This window comes from Orbicella franksi, chromosome 15 (genome assembly GCF_964199315.1).
Source record: "Orbicella franksi chromosome 15, jaOrbFran1.1, whole genome shotgun sequence".
NCBI lineage: Eukaryota > Metazoa > Cnidaria > Anthozoa > Scleractinia > Merulinidae > Orbicella > Orbicella franksi.
This window is the reverse complement of record NC_138159.1, coordinates 19,059,471-19,075,122: the sequence shown is the minus strand read 5'-3', so window position 1 is coordinate 19,075,122 and position 15,652 is coordinate 19,059,471. Positions and strand designations below refer to the sequence as shown.

The following is a 15,652-nucleotide window of genomic DNA, read 5'->3' as shown; positions in this document are numbered from 1 at the left end:
AATCCATCTACATGGTTACCGGTCCTCTCTGTCAATTCCATTTCACGATTACACTGTGCGCATTGTAGAGGATCAGGTAGTAAATAGCATCTTTGAAGCCACTGTATCACATTCAATGGAGGTTCCCTTTCGAAGTCGTTGAGTTCGCTCAAGTTCATGTCGTTGTACTATCGAGCTCCGTGCGATTTGCCTCCACTATTGGTGTTTCAATTTTTAGCCACGCTGCCACACGCCCGCTTATGACCCTTCTATAGACCGAAGTACTGGTCCCGAGGGACCAATCTCTTTTATCATTTCGAACCGACTCCACACTTTATTATTTCGATTTAGTTTTTAATTTAAAAAAGGCGTATGTTTTGCTCTTTTCACTTTTACTTGTGGCTGCCTTCACCTCTCAAACCCTGCTGTGAAATAAAAAACACATCGGTAACAAGACAAGACAGTCGCGCTTGTAAACTTAAAAAACAAAATAAAACAGTTAAATCTAAAACAAAAGAATACGATCGAAGCACAATGTCTCACCTCTTTGTTTTCCTTGCCTTCTGCGGCGTTTACGGAAATAATTTGCATGATAGATAACCAGCTGAATAAGTTCTCCTCCCTGACTATTCAGGGCTTAATTACGTGGCGAACTTCAGTCTGGTAAGCTTTGATAATAACTCTTCTAAAAAGGGGCTTTCGAGTTTTCAGCCTGGACTAAAATTGAAATTTGGAATTTGCAGTGAGCAGCTTTTTCCGCGAAAAGCTTTTCTGATTTTAGCTACTTCGTTGATGCAAATGATTTAAGTACTTTTGGCCATCTTTATTTCTTTCTGCATAGTCATCCATAGGATGTGCACTTAGTTTTCTCTTACTATTTCGCGAATTTTCATGAATTTCACTCTGTTCATAAACTTAGTCCATGACTTTATTTTGTCCAAAAACATTCAAGCCCACCTGAAATTTTTCAGGAATATTCTAAATGCTTTAATGAAATCGAGTTCTTGTGAGTGGTCAGTTATAGATTTGAGTTTCGCTCACTTCGTGGTTTACGTCACGCTTGATTTACAACGGGTTCTATTTAACAAATAAAGAAGCCTAAGCCATGTATTACACTGTCATAAAACACGACGGGCATTTGATAACACGAGGGAAATGTAGAAAACACGAGCCGCAGGCGAGTCTTTTCTACATTTCCCTCGTGTTTTCAAATGTCCAGAGTTTTTTATGAAAGTGTAATACACGGCTTACGCTTCTTCGTTTGCTTTATGATATAAAGGTAATGTGGCAAAAAAAAAAAAAAAACACGCTTTTTCTATGTTTTATATTCTGATAAAACATGGGTTTTTGACCAATCAGAGCGCGCGCAGGGTCTTATCTATATTATAAAAATGTGCACGCATGCTGAAGGACAAAAGCCCAATAAGTAATCTGCGCGGGCTCCAAGGAAAACATCGGTGCTTTTCAATATTTTGTGACCTCACCATGAGCACAAAAAGCAAAACATCGCGAAACCCGAAAAAAGGACCAGGGTCTTTCATTACATTCACTTGCAGCAGAGCAGAAGTTTAAAAGATAGAACCTATCTATGTTTTTATATACATACATATTTTTTGCAGTTCTACCTATGCATGAGTATTTGGTATCGTTTCCACGCAGTTCACCCCAGCACGAGGAAATTTCCAAATCGTGCGAAGACGAAATGCGGCAACCCACCTGCCTATTATGAAAAGATACCTCCTTCCAGGTACTGAAATACATAGAGACGACTGGCAGGCACATGCAAGACTGCCCATTGTCTCTGCTCATCGTGTCGTGGTACACGCCCGTCACATTTCGTAGACCCAAGAGCAGGTGTTCATACTCAGGAGGTTGAATCCTATTGGAGCCAACCTAAACTTGGTCAAAAGCGAAAGAAAGGACTTAGAAGGGAGGTCTTACAATCATACATCGACGAGAGAATGTGGCGTCAGAGAAGAGGAGGAAGTCATCGGTGTTTCATGCGATATTTTCTTGCAATTGTCCCTCCACGTTTTCCTACCGATAACCCAGTGCTCTGATAAATTATAGTTATTATTTCCTTCTTAAGTTTGACCTCACGAAAGTTGTTTCTTTCTTACTCTACTCTTACTATCTAACTTGATTGAACATTATTGAGGCCCTGTTAGGGGTTTTAGGGATAAGGGATAACTGAGTAAATAATTATAGGGTTACGGGATGACTGAGCTAGTTTTAGGGATAACAAAACATTGCTTTGATTTCTCAATTGACACTTGTTTGGTCGCTTTTGCCAATGATCTGCATCACCGGCGACCGGTGACTAACAGTAACGGGTCATTTATCAGTCCAAATTCAAGCAAGATGGGTCAAATGTAGATTTGCTCCCAGGGTCTTTTATTCGGTCAACAAATGACCTCATGGCGCACGTGTAACACGGGCATCACATGATCACTCATCACTGAGAGCCCAAAGGGGGGGACCGCTGAATGTTAGTTTTTAGCCGAAAATCCTCCCAACCCCCCTCCCAGACGATAAATAATGACCTGTCCCTTATCTTTTAAGAAACGGATCACTTAACACTTTAAAATTGTCACCTAAATTCCCAAGATAAGTAATTTTGGGGATAACAATCTCGGTAATTGTCAGGTTAAGGGATAACAGCCCATGGAATTTTAGGGAAAAGGGAATACTACGCCTCCCGCCTCCCTAACAGGGCCTCGTTAATTAGAAGCTTGACGATGTACAACGTAGATGTCCATACATTGGGATCACCCAATGGGATCGGGGAGTCAATTTCGAATTTGCATTTGATTTTCGGAGAAGCTGAAGTTCGGAACTTTTTAGTCATGCAAGTTCTGCTTCAATGCGTATGCCCGTTGCTTTTCAATTGGTGACTTTAAGGGACCGTTCATTTATTTTTCATTACCCTCTGCTTTCACTGTCAGTCATAGCCCCATTACTTGTCTAGACTTGTTTGTAAGAGAGATATCTCTCCAACAATAGAGAGAACAGTACACTGCCTGAAACTGTCCAGTAGCAGAACAGTATTTGTCTAATAGGTGACAAAAAATCTGACCGGTTTGTTTCCACGACTATTTGATGAAACCTTTGCCACCCCCCAATAAAAATACTTCATAACATGGCATGACACTGAGTTTTTTATTTCAAATTCTCGATAGCTGTTCCTACTTCCTTAATAAACTGCATAACACTTAAAATAATTTTCGAAAAATATGCATTCTAATGTATCATTCAATGTGTACCCCTATAATCGTGCTAAGTAACAGGATTAAAAATGTTTTGGTTTTTATTTCAGAAACCTTGTTCACACATTTCAATAGAAAAAAAAAACATACCTAACAAAAGAGAAATTCAAAATTTAACTATTCTCATTGTTTGAAACTTGCAATTACTGATCACATTGATCTACGTATCAACTGACATTTTTGATTATTTAACATAATCAATAGTAATAAAGCATTTATCAAGTTATTTAATATGGAGCTATAGTCAATATACTACAGAAAATTATAGGCTCTAAAAACATACACACGATATATCCCCCCCCCCCCCCTCCAAAGAAAACGTACATATAGGGCATTCCAGGGAATAGGCCCACTAATGAAAAGGGAATTTTCAGAAACTAAAGCCCTGAGGGCTTACTTGAGAAGTTTAATAGTAGTCTACTATTAACATTATTTTAAACTAAACCTATCGCATAAACTATAAACAAGACATACAGTCCTCAGCGACTAAACTAATTTCAAGACAATGAAAACTCACACCTAGAAAATATTGATTTCCTTCGGTTTTACAGTTTATATACATTATTTGTTGGATGGACTAATCACGGATCATGCGCAGTGATATTATTATGCTGATATTATTATTAACGCCGAATGTAATAGTAACTAAGATGTTACTATCACATTTTGTGGGGTAACAGGTATGCTAGAGTTATATACAGGAGATGCAATCCTGTTCCTGCAAAACTAAAATCATTCTCACCAGTTTGGCAAACTTAATCAGCTCACAACAAAAAAACCTAGTCACCATAGAAAATTCAGATATGTTTCTTTTCTATACTTTACTTTGTTGGGTGTCAACTAATCACATATCACAGTGATATGCTAAAATGATAAACACAACATACAATGCAGGTCCTGTGACAAAACTCATATTCACCAGTTCACAATGATGAAAATAACAAGGCATTTAGGTTGGTTAACAACTTGTTTGTTTTTTTTTTTGTTTTGTGAGCTAATACAATATCACACTAATTTTGGTTTAATATACTCTTTCAATTACACCCACCTCTCTATAAATAAATTTAGGTTTCTCAGGTTCAATTTTACTCTGATGGTTTCAATGTTGTTATCCTTTGTTTCAAACACATTATCATGCATCAACTACAACCAATAACAAAGGAAAATAAATAGAAAGAAGAACCACCACATATACCATGAACTGCTGCTTATAAGCACCAGACTTTACAACTGCAGATGGACAGGCTTATAAACGGAGGGGCTTATATCTGGTTGAGGGAGGGGGAGGGGCTTTCAAGATAAATGAACACCATTTTGTAATTATGGTATTTAAATAGGTTGCATTCATTTCATTTTAATCCTAAGGGGGCTTATATCTGGGAAGCCTTAAAATCGGAAGTAAATAGACCTATAGATAGGGGGCTTGAAGCAGCAGTGTATGGTATATCTGACTGGAATGAGAAAATCAGTTACAGAACCAAATATAAATAAGGCAAAAGTAAAAAAAAAACATTTGTAAAAGTTCACTCATTCGCCATCTCCAGGGCAAATCCTTTTCTCGGATGGCTCATCAAACTGGCTGTTTCCCTTATTTTTTCTTTTTTTCGTTTTCTTCTTCTTCTTCTTTTTATTTTTTTTCTTCGGGTTTAAGTTTGTCTCGTCTGTAAGAAAGAATTGATACTCAGTTAATCATATATACTTCATAACATTTCTTGCATCCTTTCCTATTTTCGGCAGCTGGGCACAAGCAGATTACTTGAGTATGATATTTTTGGGTGCATACAATTTGATAGATAAAAATACAATTATTGCACTTTAAAACAACACTCTGAGATAAACATGAAATGATTTAATATGCCATAAATACTTAAAACCCTTGTTAGCATTTTAAAGAGTTTGATCTTAAAGTCAAAATTGTTTTTTTCGATTTATTGAATCAAATTGAATAGCATACCTTTAGGGTCTTCAAGAGTGTCTTCCAACAGCTCTCCATCCACTGCCACACTTGGCCCAAACTGAACCTTAAGACATGAAATCCATAGTGGAAGTATGACAGTAGAAAAAATGCTAACTGTCATACTCCCACTAAATATATATAGCAGCTGGACTGCTGGTTCATGCATTTAATGTTTTATCTTTATTTATTTATTCATTAGTTTTGGTCTGGCCAGTCCAGTTCAATCTGATCCAGTCTAGCCAGACAAGTTTGATCCAGTCCAGCCCTACTAGTCTGGTCAAGTAGAAATTAAAATTAAGCTAATTAAAATTAAGCTAATTCCAGTCCAGTCCGGTCCAGTCCAGCCAGTCCAGTCCGATCCAGTCCAGCCAGTCCAGTCCAGTCCAGTCTAGCCAGTCCAGCCCAAGTCAGTCCAGCCAGTCCAGTCCAGCCAGTCCATTCCAGTCCAGTCCAGCCAGTATTCTCTAGGGTCGGCGGTTATCACCGTGGACGTAATCTGGAAACCGAGCACGGTTATGAAACAACACAAAACCGAGGTCGGATAAAGGCAACCCTGTACGGTTTATAAAATGAAGTCGGCTCGTGAATCCCAGGCTCGGTTAATACCGTGGACGTTACGTGGACACCAACCGAGGACAGTTTACCGACCGTACATTCTGTAACCGAGGACAGATTTTTTTCCGAGGACAGTTTTTCAGAACCGAGGTCGGTTGCCCAGAAACAAAAACTGATCCTTGTTTGCTCAGTACTTAAGATATAGAACAATTTTTCCGTGTTTACATGGCCTCATCTTAACAAGAGGAGGGTTCGGAGAATTCGAGACAGTTATGCAAGCCCTCGACTACGTCTCGGGTTTGCGTAACTTTCGAGAATTCTCTCACCCCCCGAGTGTTTAGATGAGGTTATGTAAACACGGAAAAAGCGTTCTTTCGCTTTATAAAATAATTCTCAAAAATAGCGCGAATCTAAAACGTCACAACCCAGTTTACATACTCTCATCTAAACACACCTATCGGTCAATAAGAGCGCGCGTAGTATCTCAGTTATTTGATAACGAGGAAATATTGCTCTCGTTCTGTTGTTACAGGTTCTCACATTAGGCTTGCTAACTTTTCTCAAAAGTAAACCAAACAATTCCCTTCTCAAGAAACAGTTAAAACTGGATGCATATAACAACTTCACTTAACTTACACTTTATTTCAGTTTCTCACATCAAGTTAATGATGATTTAACAATAATCTCATACAAAAAGCTGTTCACTACTGTTCATCATTGCTAACAGCTCTTTCTACAAAACGTATCTTCATTAAAGCAGCTACCCTTAAAGTTCCAATAAACTAAAGCTAAAAATACAAACTTTGAAAATATATATATTAACCTACAGATACAGTCGAACCCCGTTTTCTCAAACACCGTCAGAAGTACACTAAGTGTTCCTATAATCCAGGTGTCAGTCTTAAGCTGGTCAAGCTAACAGAAAATCTTGGAGCTAGGAACTAAAATCAATTTCCATAAGGCTCAAGGCGTCCGTATTAAGCGGTCATTCGTAAAGTGGGGTTTAACTGTAGCACTGCAGGTAACAAATACTGCTATTGAGTATAAGGAAAATACAAACTTCAAGGCAATTAGTAACTCGGTAAGTTCATTGAAGCAATGTTCATTGTACTACATATTTTCCAGTACATACCTGACTGTCAATAACCTGCTAATCCCTAAAACAAACTTGCTATAAAAACATCATAAAGATAATTAAATGTCAAAGAGTATAGTAATAATTTGAGAAACAAAATGTTTCTTCTTTAAATTAAGAAAAGGCAAATCCTCTAAACAGCCTTTTCTCCTATAGTGGAGGTTCTTATTACAACAATTAATCCATAAAGTGGTTTTATAACTTTCTTATTTTGCTAGTCACTCTATTATATAATATAACCACTGGTAAAGTAAACAAAAAAAAAAGGTTTTTTTCTTGTCCTTCAAAATAATTCATACAATACAACTTAAGAGATGTACGTATTATTCCCATCCAACTGCAAGACACACAAATTTGTTTTTGTCACCCACCCACCCGTCCCACCTAACCCCAAAACAATTATAGAACAGTTCAACCGATACAGAGCCACACCACAAGCAATTGGGTGAACACTGCATCTCTAACGTTTTATCACAGAAAATAATTCCACATATTAAACAAACTGAAAACTAAAATAAATTTTGAATTTTGAATTTTGAATTAATGTCCTGGAGTTTCTCTTTTTTCATAACGTACAGTGCTCACTCCAGTATCTGGATGCGATTGTTATACTGGTCACTCACAACAATTCGGCCATTACTGAGAACTGCTACAGACCGTGGGCAATTGAATTCTCCTAAATTACTGCCCTTTCTTCCAAACTTGCCAACAAACTTTCCACTGAGTTCAAATACCTGTATTCTATTATTACTTGAATCACAGACTATCAGGTGTCCTGACTTGGTCACTGACAAACAACAAGGATAATTAAACTTCCCGTCCCCTCCACCCTCCTTTCCAAACTTGTACTGAAAGTCTCCATTACAATTAAAAACCATTATACAGTGTTCATTGCAGTCTGACACTATGAGATATCTATCACATTGAACACAGTGGATAGGAAAAGTAAACTTTGAAGAGCCCTGCCCACCTATCTTCATTAGAAACTTGCCATCAGGAGAAAAGATCTTAATCATGTTGTTACCTGCATCAGCAACAATGATGTTTCCATTACTGTCTACAGATAAACCGCAAGGATTAGAGAGCTGACTATCAAGGCTTCCCTTCCCACCAAACATACCCACGTACTCACCCTCCCCACTGAAAATCTGGATCCTATGGTTATACCAGTCTGCTACGAAAATATTTCCATTTGTATGAAACGTTATTCCCTTAGGATACTTAAATTCGCCCGCTTTGTTACCTTGCAGACCAAACGATCTTAAGAATTTCCCATCACTCTTGAAGATTTGAACTCTGTGGTTCCAAGAATCAGTTACAGCTATCTCGTCCCTGCCATTCACTGCCACCCCCCAGGGATACTTAAACATTCCGACAGACGAACCTTCTTTTCCAAAAGAAAAACCAGGTCTTAACTGAAATAATTTCACATCAATAGAAAAAGGACTATCAAGAACGTGTCCTCCGTTTACCTTTACTGTCACTTTGTATTTGCCTTGATCTTTGGGTGAATAGCTGATTTTGTAGCTTCCATCCTTATTGTCATTTATTCGCACTTCCGTCGCGCATTCTCGTCCTTCTTCGTCCCTGATTTCTACCGTTACACGGTCATGTTTATTGTAACACTGCTCTCCCTCTGCGTTTCTAGTGGTCAGAACAAACTGTGCTTCAACTCCAACAGTTCCTTCTTGGAGTCCTTTGCCCTCAGCGACAGATTGACTAGCTTCAGTTTGCTGCAGTATTTTCAGTGTTCCAATTTCTTCGGTGTTGACAGTCTTCAACATCTTTAGATTTGGCACGAAAACTAAAATCGGAAGATCATTCAGGTCACGTTCAGTTGGCTTAGTAGTTTGATCAACTCCCTCCAAGATTGTTTGTAATGACTTTTTCACTTGAATGACTACAGCGTTTGCACTTCGTGTCAAAACTTTCTCAGCTTTATCCAACGTTGATTTGATCACCTCTATTTGATTCTCGATCTCGGTCTTCTGGGTTGTTAGACTTTCCAGTGATTTCTTTGTTTGGTCTTCCACCGCTGCAAAAATAGTCTGTTTCTTCGCTTCAATATTGGCAATTAAATTGTAAACAGTCCACTGAACGTCCCTCTTCACCTCTTCGCCTCGTTGTATGATCTTCGCGTAGTCTTCATCAAGTTTACTAACAGCAGTCAGCTTTGCTTGTAAATTACGCTTCTGTGTTTCAATCATTGATTTCATTTCAATCTTTTGCCTTTCAGCTTTGTCTTCTATGTGCTCCAAAGAATGACCAGGATGATCCATTAAAACACAAGTTTGGCAGACCCCCATTTCACAGTTCTTACAAAAGTACTTTAGCTCTTCTTTCTCGTGCCGTTGCTTTGTACAGAACACAGGTCGGTTGAGCACATCCTCATAGTCGTTGTCTTGAAAGTCTTTCAGCGCCAGAACACGATGATCTTTATTGCTTCGCATGATGTTGTGTGCAGTTACGCACTCTTGACAGTAAAATATGCAACAGTGGAAACAATAAGAAGTGGCAGAGCTTTTCTTCTCGCAGTTCCCACATCTTACTTGACTACTCCTGCACTCTTTTATTGCCAGCACATCAATCAAGCCATTCAGATAAAAACTAGTTGGAAGATCGTTCAGATCGCCACTTTCAGGTACTCTGCTAACGACTTGACAATTTGGGCATCTGATGGTGTCGCGGCCATGACTCGTCCTATGCCATTGTTTCAAGCAGTGCAGACAGAAACTGTGTAAACATGGCAGATGTTTTGGATCGGTAAATATGTCGGAACACACCGAGCAAGACACTTCTTCACGGAGATTATGGAGCAACGTTTTGATATCCATGTCGTGTTCAGCAACAAGCAAGTAAAGCAAGGTTTTCGCGGAACTCAACTCGAAACAATGAAGTCTTGTGACTTTCTTTTTTTAGCTCTTCTTGGAATCGTGGCTGCTTGTCATGCTAATCTTTTCGCTTGTTCAAACCAATCATGGAACGTTTCTTTAAGAGCCTTTGTCATTTTGTCTTGGATACTGATTCCTAAGAATGTGACCCCGAGGCACTCCGTTTAAGCTCGTTGATCAGATATGTCACTAAAATACTGATCAGAACAAAAGAGAAATTCTTTGGAGTCTGTATTTCAGTTCCTTTCTGTCCGAATAGGCTTCATTTGTTTTGATCACGCGCAAACGATGGACAGCTCATTTTGTTAGGGTCTGTTGGTCAGACAGAACTTCAAGCAATGGTTTGAACTTACAATCTCTACGGACTCGCCAAGACTCGCGTTTATCTGCGAGTCACGCGTCCCTCGTGAGCTGGTTCGCACGACGCGCGTCGATCTCTCACGAGAGGAAAACTGCTTCTTGGCAGTCTGTTATGATCAAAACAACTTATGTCATTATGGACTGTAATTTTCATATGGCAATGGCATGTTATACATCCTCTAAAATCTTTCCGTTTTATCTCTGCCTGTGATGAAAGCCTCATTTCTCCTTACCATCTTATGGCAAATGTAAGAAGACACGTTATGGGAATACAAGACTCAATCATCACAGTTAAAAACGTTTGACTAAAACCCAGATTCTCTCAAAATTATTTAAAGAAATATTGTGACTCATTAAGAAGAAATTTGATATCGATCTTTTTCTTTGGACGGTGAAAATCAGTAGCAAGTTTGAATTAAGAGCTGTTGTGATTTGTAACAGCTGACCACACTGAAATAGTGAGCTATTTTCAGTTAATAATGGAGTGATGTCACACTTTAGCCAAACTGACCAACACTGCTGGAACTTATCCTGACTTGCGTGGTATAAAGCAGTCAAGAGTATTGCGGCTTCCCCCGGATTGGATGCTAGTCCAACACAGGTTACTTTCCTCCCAACATTTTCTTAGTTTGTCCCAACAGTTTGGTGCATGGTGATACACTCCTGTGTGACGAGAGGCACTACAACAGTAAAATGTCGGGGGGGGGGGGAGCTTCCCCATCAATTGTCCACACAGTCACTGCCCACTCCTTATACCCTGACTACTTAATCTGGAGTTTGGCTCGCTTTCCGCGTGGTGAATCGGAGGGGGCTCTCATGTCAAATAGTCGGGGATGGATGCTCGTCGGCTTGCTAAGGGGCGTAAATCCATACTTCTGGTCTCACTAAGGGACAAAACCTCACTATTTTTAGCCGCTAGCCGTCAAATATACTTTTTGTGTCTTGCCTTGTGGCTTGTTATTTATAGGTTACTTTAGTAGTAAGCTATACTCGTCTACAATTCTTACAACGATACACGTTTCCATCCCGGAAAGGCAAGTAAACAGAAGAACGAGAGAAATCAAACCAAGGCTCATGTTATGCTCATCGACAAGATCTCCATTCGTTAATGAACAGTTTGTTAGTTTCTCCGTTTCCATTATCTGCATAGCAAGCGCTTGAGGAATAATATGGCGCGAGTTTGAGCGATGTTCGGGGAAGGAAATGAATTTCCCTGTCCCTCTCTTGCAGGCGCTCTTTCCTTTTCCTCGCTTGTAGCAACCCGCGAGCGTGTTCTCGCTTTGGTGCACTCCTTCCGGTCATTACTCGAGTTCATGAGCCGAAAATAAAAACCATGTTTGTAAGATTTATGAGCGAAGTTGTAAAGGAACAAATACAACAAAGATTATTGTTTGCTCAGTACAAAGGAAACATTGCTTTCGTTCTGTTGTTATTAGTTTATGGATTTCACCTTTGGCTCGCAAATTCTTAAAAGTAAACAAAACCATTCGCTTCTCGAGAAACAGTGATAACTGAAGGCATATTACAGTTTCACTTAACTTACAGTTTATTTCAGTTTCTCACATCGTGAAAGTAAATGAATATTTTACAATTATTTTATGTCCAAAGCTATTCACCATTGTTCATCATCGCTAACAGCTCTTTCTACAAAACGTTTTACCATTAAAGCAGCTAACTCTAAAGTTCCAATAAACCAAAGCTAGAGATGTAAACTTTAAAAATATATATTAACCTACAAATAAAGTCGAATCCCGTTTTCGCAGACACCGTCAGGAGCACACTAAGTTTTGATATAATCCAGGTGTCTCTCTTAAGCTGGTCAAGTTAACAGAAAATGTTGGAGCTAGGAACTAAAATCACTTTCAGTAATCTCGAGGTGTCCGAACTAAGCAATCATTCGTACAGAGGGGTTTAACTGTAACACTGTAGCTAATAAATACTGCTATTGAGTATAAATAAGGAAAATACAAACTTTAAGGCAATTAGTAACTCAGTAAGTTCATTGAAGCAATTTTCATTATACTACATATTTACCAGCACATACCTGACCGTCAATAACCTGCTAATCCCTAAAACAAACTTGCTATAAAAACATCATAAAGATAATTAAATGTCAGAATATAGGAATCATTTTAGAAACGATATGTTTCTTTAAATAAAGAATTAAGCAATTAATCCAAAGTGGTTTTATTACTTTCTTATTTTGAATTGCTAGTCACTCTATTAATTAATGTACGCAGTTGTAGAGCAAACAAACAAACGGTTTCTTTTCCTAAAAATAATTCGGACAATACAACTTAATAGACATAGTTATTCATCCCATCCATCTGCAAGAGACACATTTGTTTTTGTCACCCACCCACCCGTTCCCCCTACCCCGAAAACAATAATAGAACAGTTACACCGATACAGAACCAAACCACCAGCGATTACGTGAATGCTGCATCTCTAGCCTTTTATCACGGAAAAGATTTTCCACAAATTAAAAAAAACTTAATATTAAAATGAATTTTGAATCCCTGTAAAATAATCCCATAATTACTGGTTTTCTTTTTGTTTGTAAAGGACAATGTTCACTCCAGTATCTGGATGCGATGGTTATTCTTGTCAGACACAGCCATTCGGCCATTACTGAGAACTGCCACAGACCTTAGCCAATTGAATTCTCCTAAATTATTGCCCTTTCTTCCAAACTTGCCAACAAACTTTCCATTTAGTTGAAATACTTGTATTCTATGATTACCTGAATCACAGACCATCAGGTGTCCTGACTTGTTCAATGACAAACAACGGGGATACGTTAACTCCCCGTCCCCTCCACCCTGCTTTCCAAACTTGTACTGAAAGTTTCCATTCCTGTCGTAAACTTCAAGACAATGTTCGTCTCGGTCTGACACTATGAGATATCTATCACACTGAACACAGTGGATAGGAAAACTAAAAGAACCCTGCCCACCTATCTTCGTTAGAAACTTGCCATCATGAGAAAAGATCTTAATCAGTTTGTTGCCTGTATCAGCAACAATGATATTTCCATCTCTGTCTACAGATAAACCTCAAGGATCCGAAAGCTGACTATCAAGGCTTCCTTTCCCACCAAACATACCCACGTATTCACCCTCCCCACTGAAAATCTGGATCCTATGGTTACGCTGGTCTACTACGAAAATATTTCCATTTTTATGAAAAGTTATTCCCGCTGGATACTTAAATTCGCCCATTTTGTTACCTTGCCGACCAAAAGATCTTAAGAATTTCCCATCACTCTTGAAGATTAATAAGGAAATTAGTATCAAAATGTATGATAACAGTGCCAATAAGTTCTGTTCTCTAGATCGTAAAGATTTTGTGAAATTTCTGGGAATTCTTATTGATTGTAACCTGAAGTGGAATCACCATATCGATTTTATCTCATTGAAAATAAGTAAGACTATTGGAATTCTAGCCAGACTAAGACACTTTCTTCCAACTGAAACTCTTTTAGTGATTTATCGCTCGCTTATTCTGCCATATTCATCCTACGGGATTTGTGTATGGGGTCGCGCAGCCAAGTCGTACATTGGCAAACTACTTGTTCTCCAAAAACGAGCTCTTCGACTGATTTATTTTGCGCCCAGTGATCCTCATGCTATTCCTCTTTTCATTCGATCAAAGATTTTACCTGTAAATATGATCTACTTTGACGCGGTTGTGAATCTCATGCATGATATTTGGAAAAAACTAGCCCCTTCGCCTATCAGAGCTCCTTTTACTAGGTCAAATGAAATTCATGGGTACAACACAAGGCATGCCGCTAAAGGGAATTATCTTCGGAAAGAAGTTAAGTCGGAAATTTTCAAACGCTCTTTTTCGAGAACTGGAGCGATATTATGGAATCAAATTTCTCCAGACTGGAGAGATTTATCTAAGCCAATCTTTAAGAAAACAATTCGAAGATTTTTATTTGAGACTCTTTCAGATAGGGATGACTATGTTAAGTCGACACCGTGACTCAAGTTCTTAAATTTAGTTCTAGTCTCCTCCGCAGTCGTTATTAGAGTCGTCACGCAACGCTTCACGCGTGACGACCCTAATAACGGCTGCGGAAGAGACTAATTTAGTTCCTGATTACAGTGGAACCCCGTTAATACGGACACCAAGGGGACATGCCAAAATGTCCTTATTAACGGGGTGTCCGTATTAACCGGGGTCCTCGGAAAAAAGTCACGGACACGTGTTTTATCGATACAAACACTAAGGCCGACACTTGTACGGCAACAAACCGTTTTAATTGTACTGTAAATTACAAATCATTAACTGTATCACTCTCGGACTAAAATAAATTTTATGTTGTACAGACTGTTCTTGAAATCAGTTGAAAAAACGCAGTCGCCGTGCTAAAGGAAAGTCGAGTTATCGGCCACATTCCATATCACCTCGCGAACACCAAAAACCGCACTGGTATAGTCACCCATTTTATTTCAAAGCCTACTAATCGAGGATCAGTTGAAGTATGTGGAAACGCAGTTAATCGGGGTGGAGGTCTTGGTATGGAAATACCGTGTGTTTATATTTTTGATGGTCCTAGGAAGCACGTGGATTTACTTGAACAATTAATAGACGTTGGCAACAACCCAGCAATACGAACGGAGGCCGATGCTGATAGTGGCAAGCATAAGACGTCAAAGAGGAAGAAGGCTACAAGCGAGGACTGTAGCAAAACACCAAGAAAGTGAAACTTTTGTGTAAGCGTATCAGGCAGAAAGCTTTATATAAGGACTGCAGACTGGGTAATGCACCGGAAAAAAGAACTGGTCAAATGCGTCATGCTATTTTGACACTGTTTCATTAGGTAATAAAATTGTGTTAACCCGCCGAAATCTGTCATAATTTGACCAGGGTACAAAATCTCTAATTAGCACATAATCATGACAATGACAATAGACAATGCGCAGATACAAACAGTGTCCGTAAAGCGGGGTTGACGATGTATAAGAGTTTGTCGCTCGGGACACAGAAAAGTGTCCGTTGCCCGTATTAACGGGTGTCCGTAATACGCGGGTTAATTTTAGAAAAAACATATGAGCTTTTTGTCGGGGAAAACGAAACTGTCCGTAATATCGGGGTGTCCGTATTAAGCAGGTGTCCGTAGAGCGGGGTTCCACTGTATTTTAATATAAATATAGGTGTGGCCCGCCTAGATTAGCCCAGGCTATCTGCGGGTTCGCGCTGTTGTTATTATCAAGCATTTTAAACTTAATCTGTATATCTATTTCTGTAAAAATTGTAAACATGCGAGTCATAAGAATAATAAAGTTGTAAAAAAAACAGGTCTTAACTGAAATAATTTCACCTCAGTAGAAAAAGGACTATCAAGAACGTGTTTGCCTTTTACCTTAACTGTCACTTTGCATTTGCCTTGATCTTTCGGTGAATAGGAGATTTTGTACCTTCCATCCTTATTGTCATTTATTCGCACTTCCGTCGCGCATTCTCGTCCTTGTTCGTCCCTGAACTCTAGGGTTACACG

The 15,652-nt window shown here is 38.9% G+C and overlaps 2 protein-coding genes across 2 annotated transcripts; both read right to left on the bottom strand.

The window, feature by feature from the left end:
* Positions 1-4,308: 4,308 nt before the first annotated feature.
* Positions 4,309-5,624, bottom strand: LOC145470215 (uncharacterized). Its single transcript, XM_081454047.1, has 2 exons — positions 5,200-5,624; positions 4,309-4,906 (listed from the first exon to the last, which is right to left on the bottom strand). Exons 1-2 carry the CDS (start codon positions 5,366-5,368, stop codon positions 4,773-4,775), a joined length of 303 nt encoding a protein of 100 aa, XP_081310173.1. The 5' UTR covers positions 5,369-5,624; the 3' UTR covers positions 4,309-4,772.
* A 1,407-nt stretch (positions 5,625-7,031) lies between these two features.
* LOC145470075 (E3 ubiquitin-protein ligase TRIM45-like) lies at positions 7,032-9,756 on the bottom strand. The gene has a single exon (XM_081453906.1). It carries the CDS (start codon positions 9,724-9,726, stop codon positions 7,474-7,476), a length of 2,253 nt encoding a protein of 750 aa, XP_081310032.1. The 5' UTR covers positions 9,727-9,756; the 3' UTR covers positions 7,032-7,473.
* Between the last annotated feature and the right edge of the window lie 5,896 nt (positions 9,757-15,652).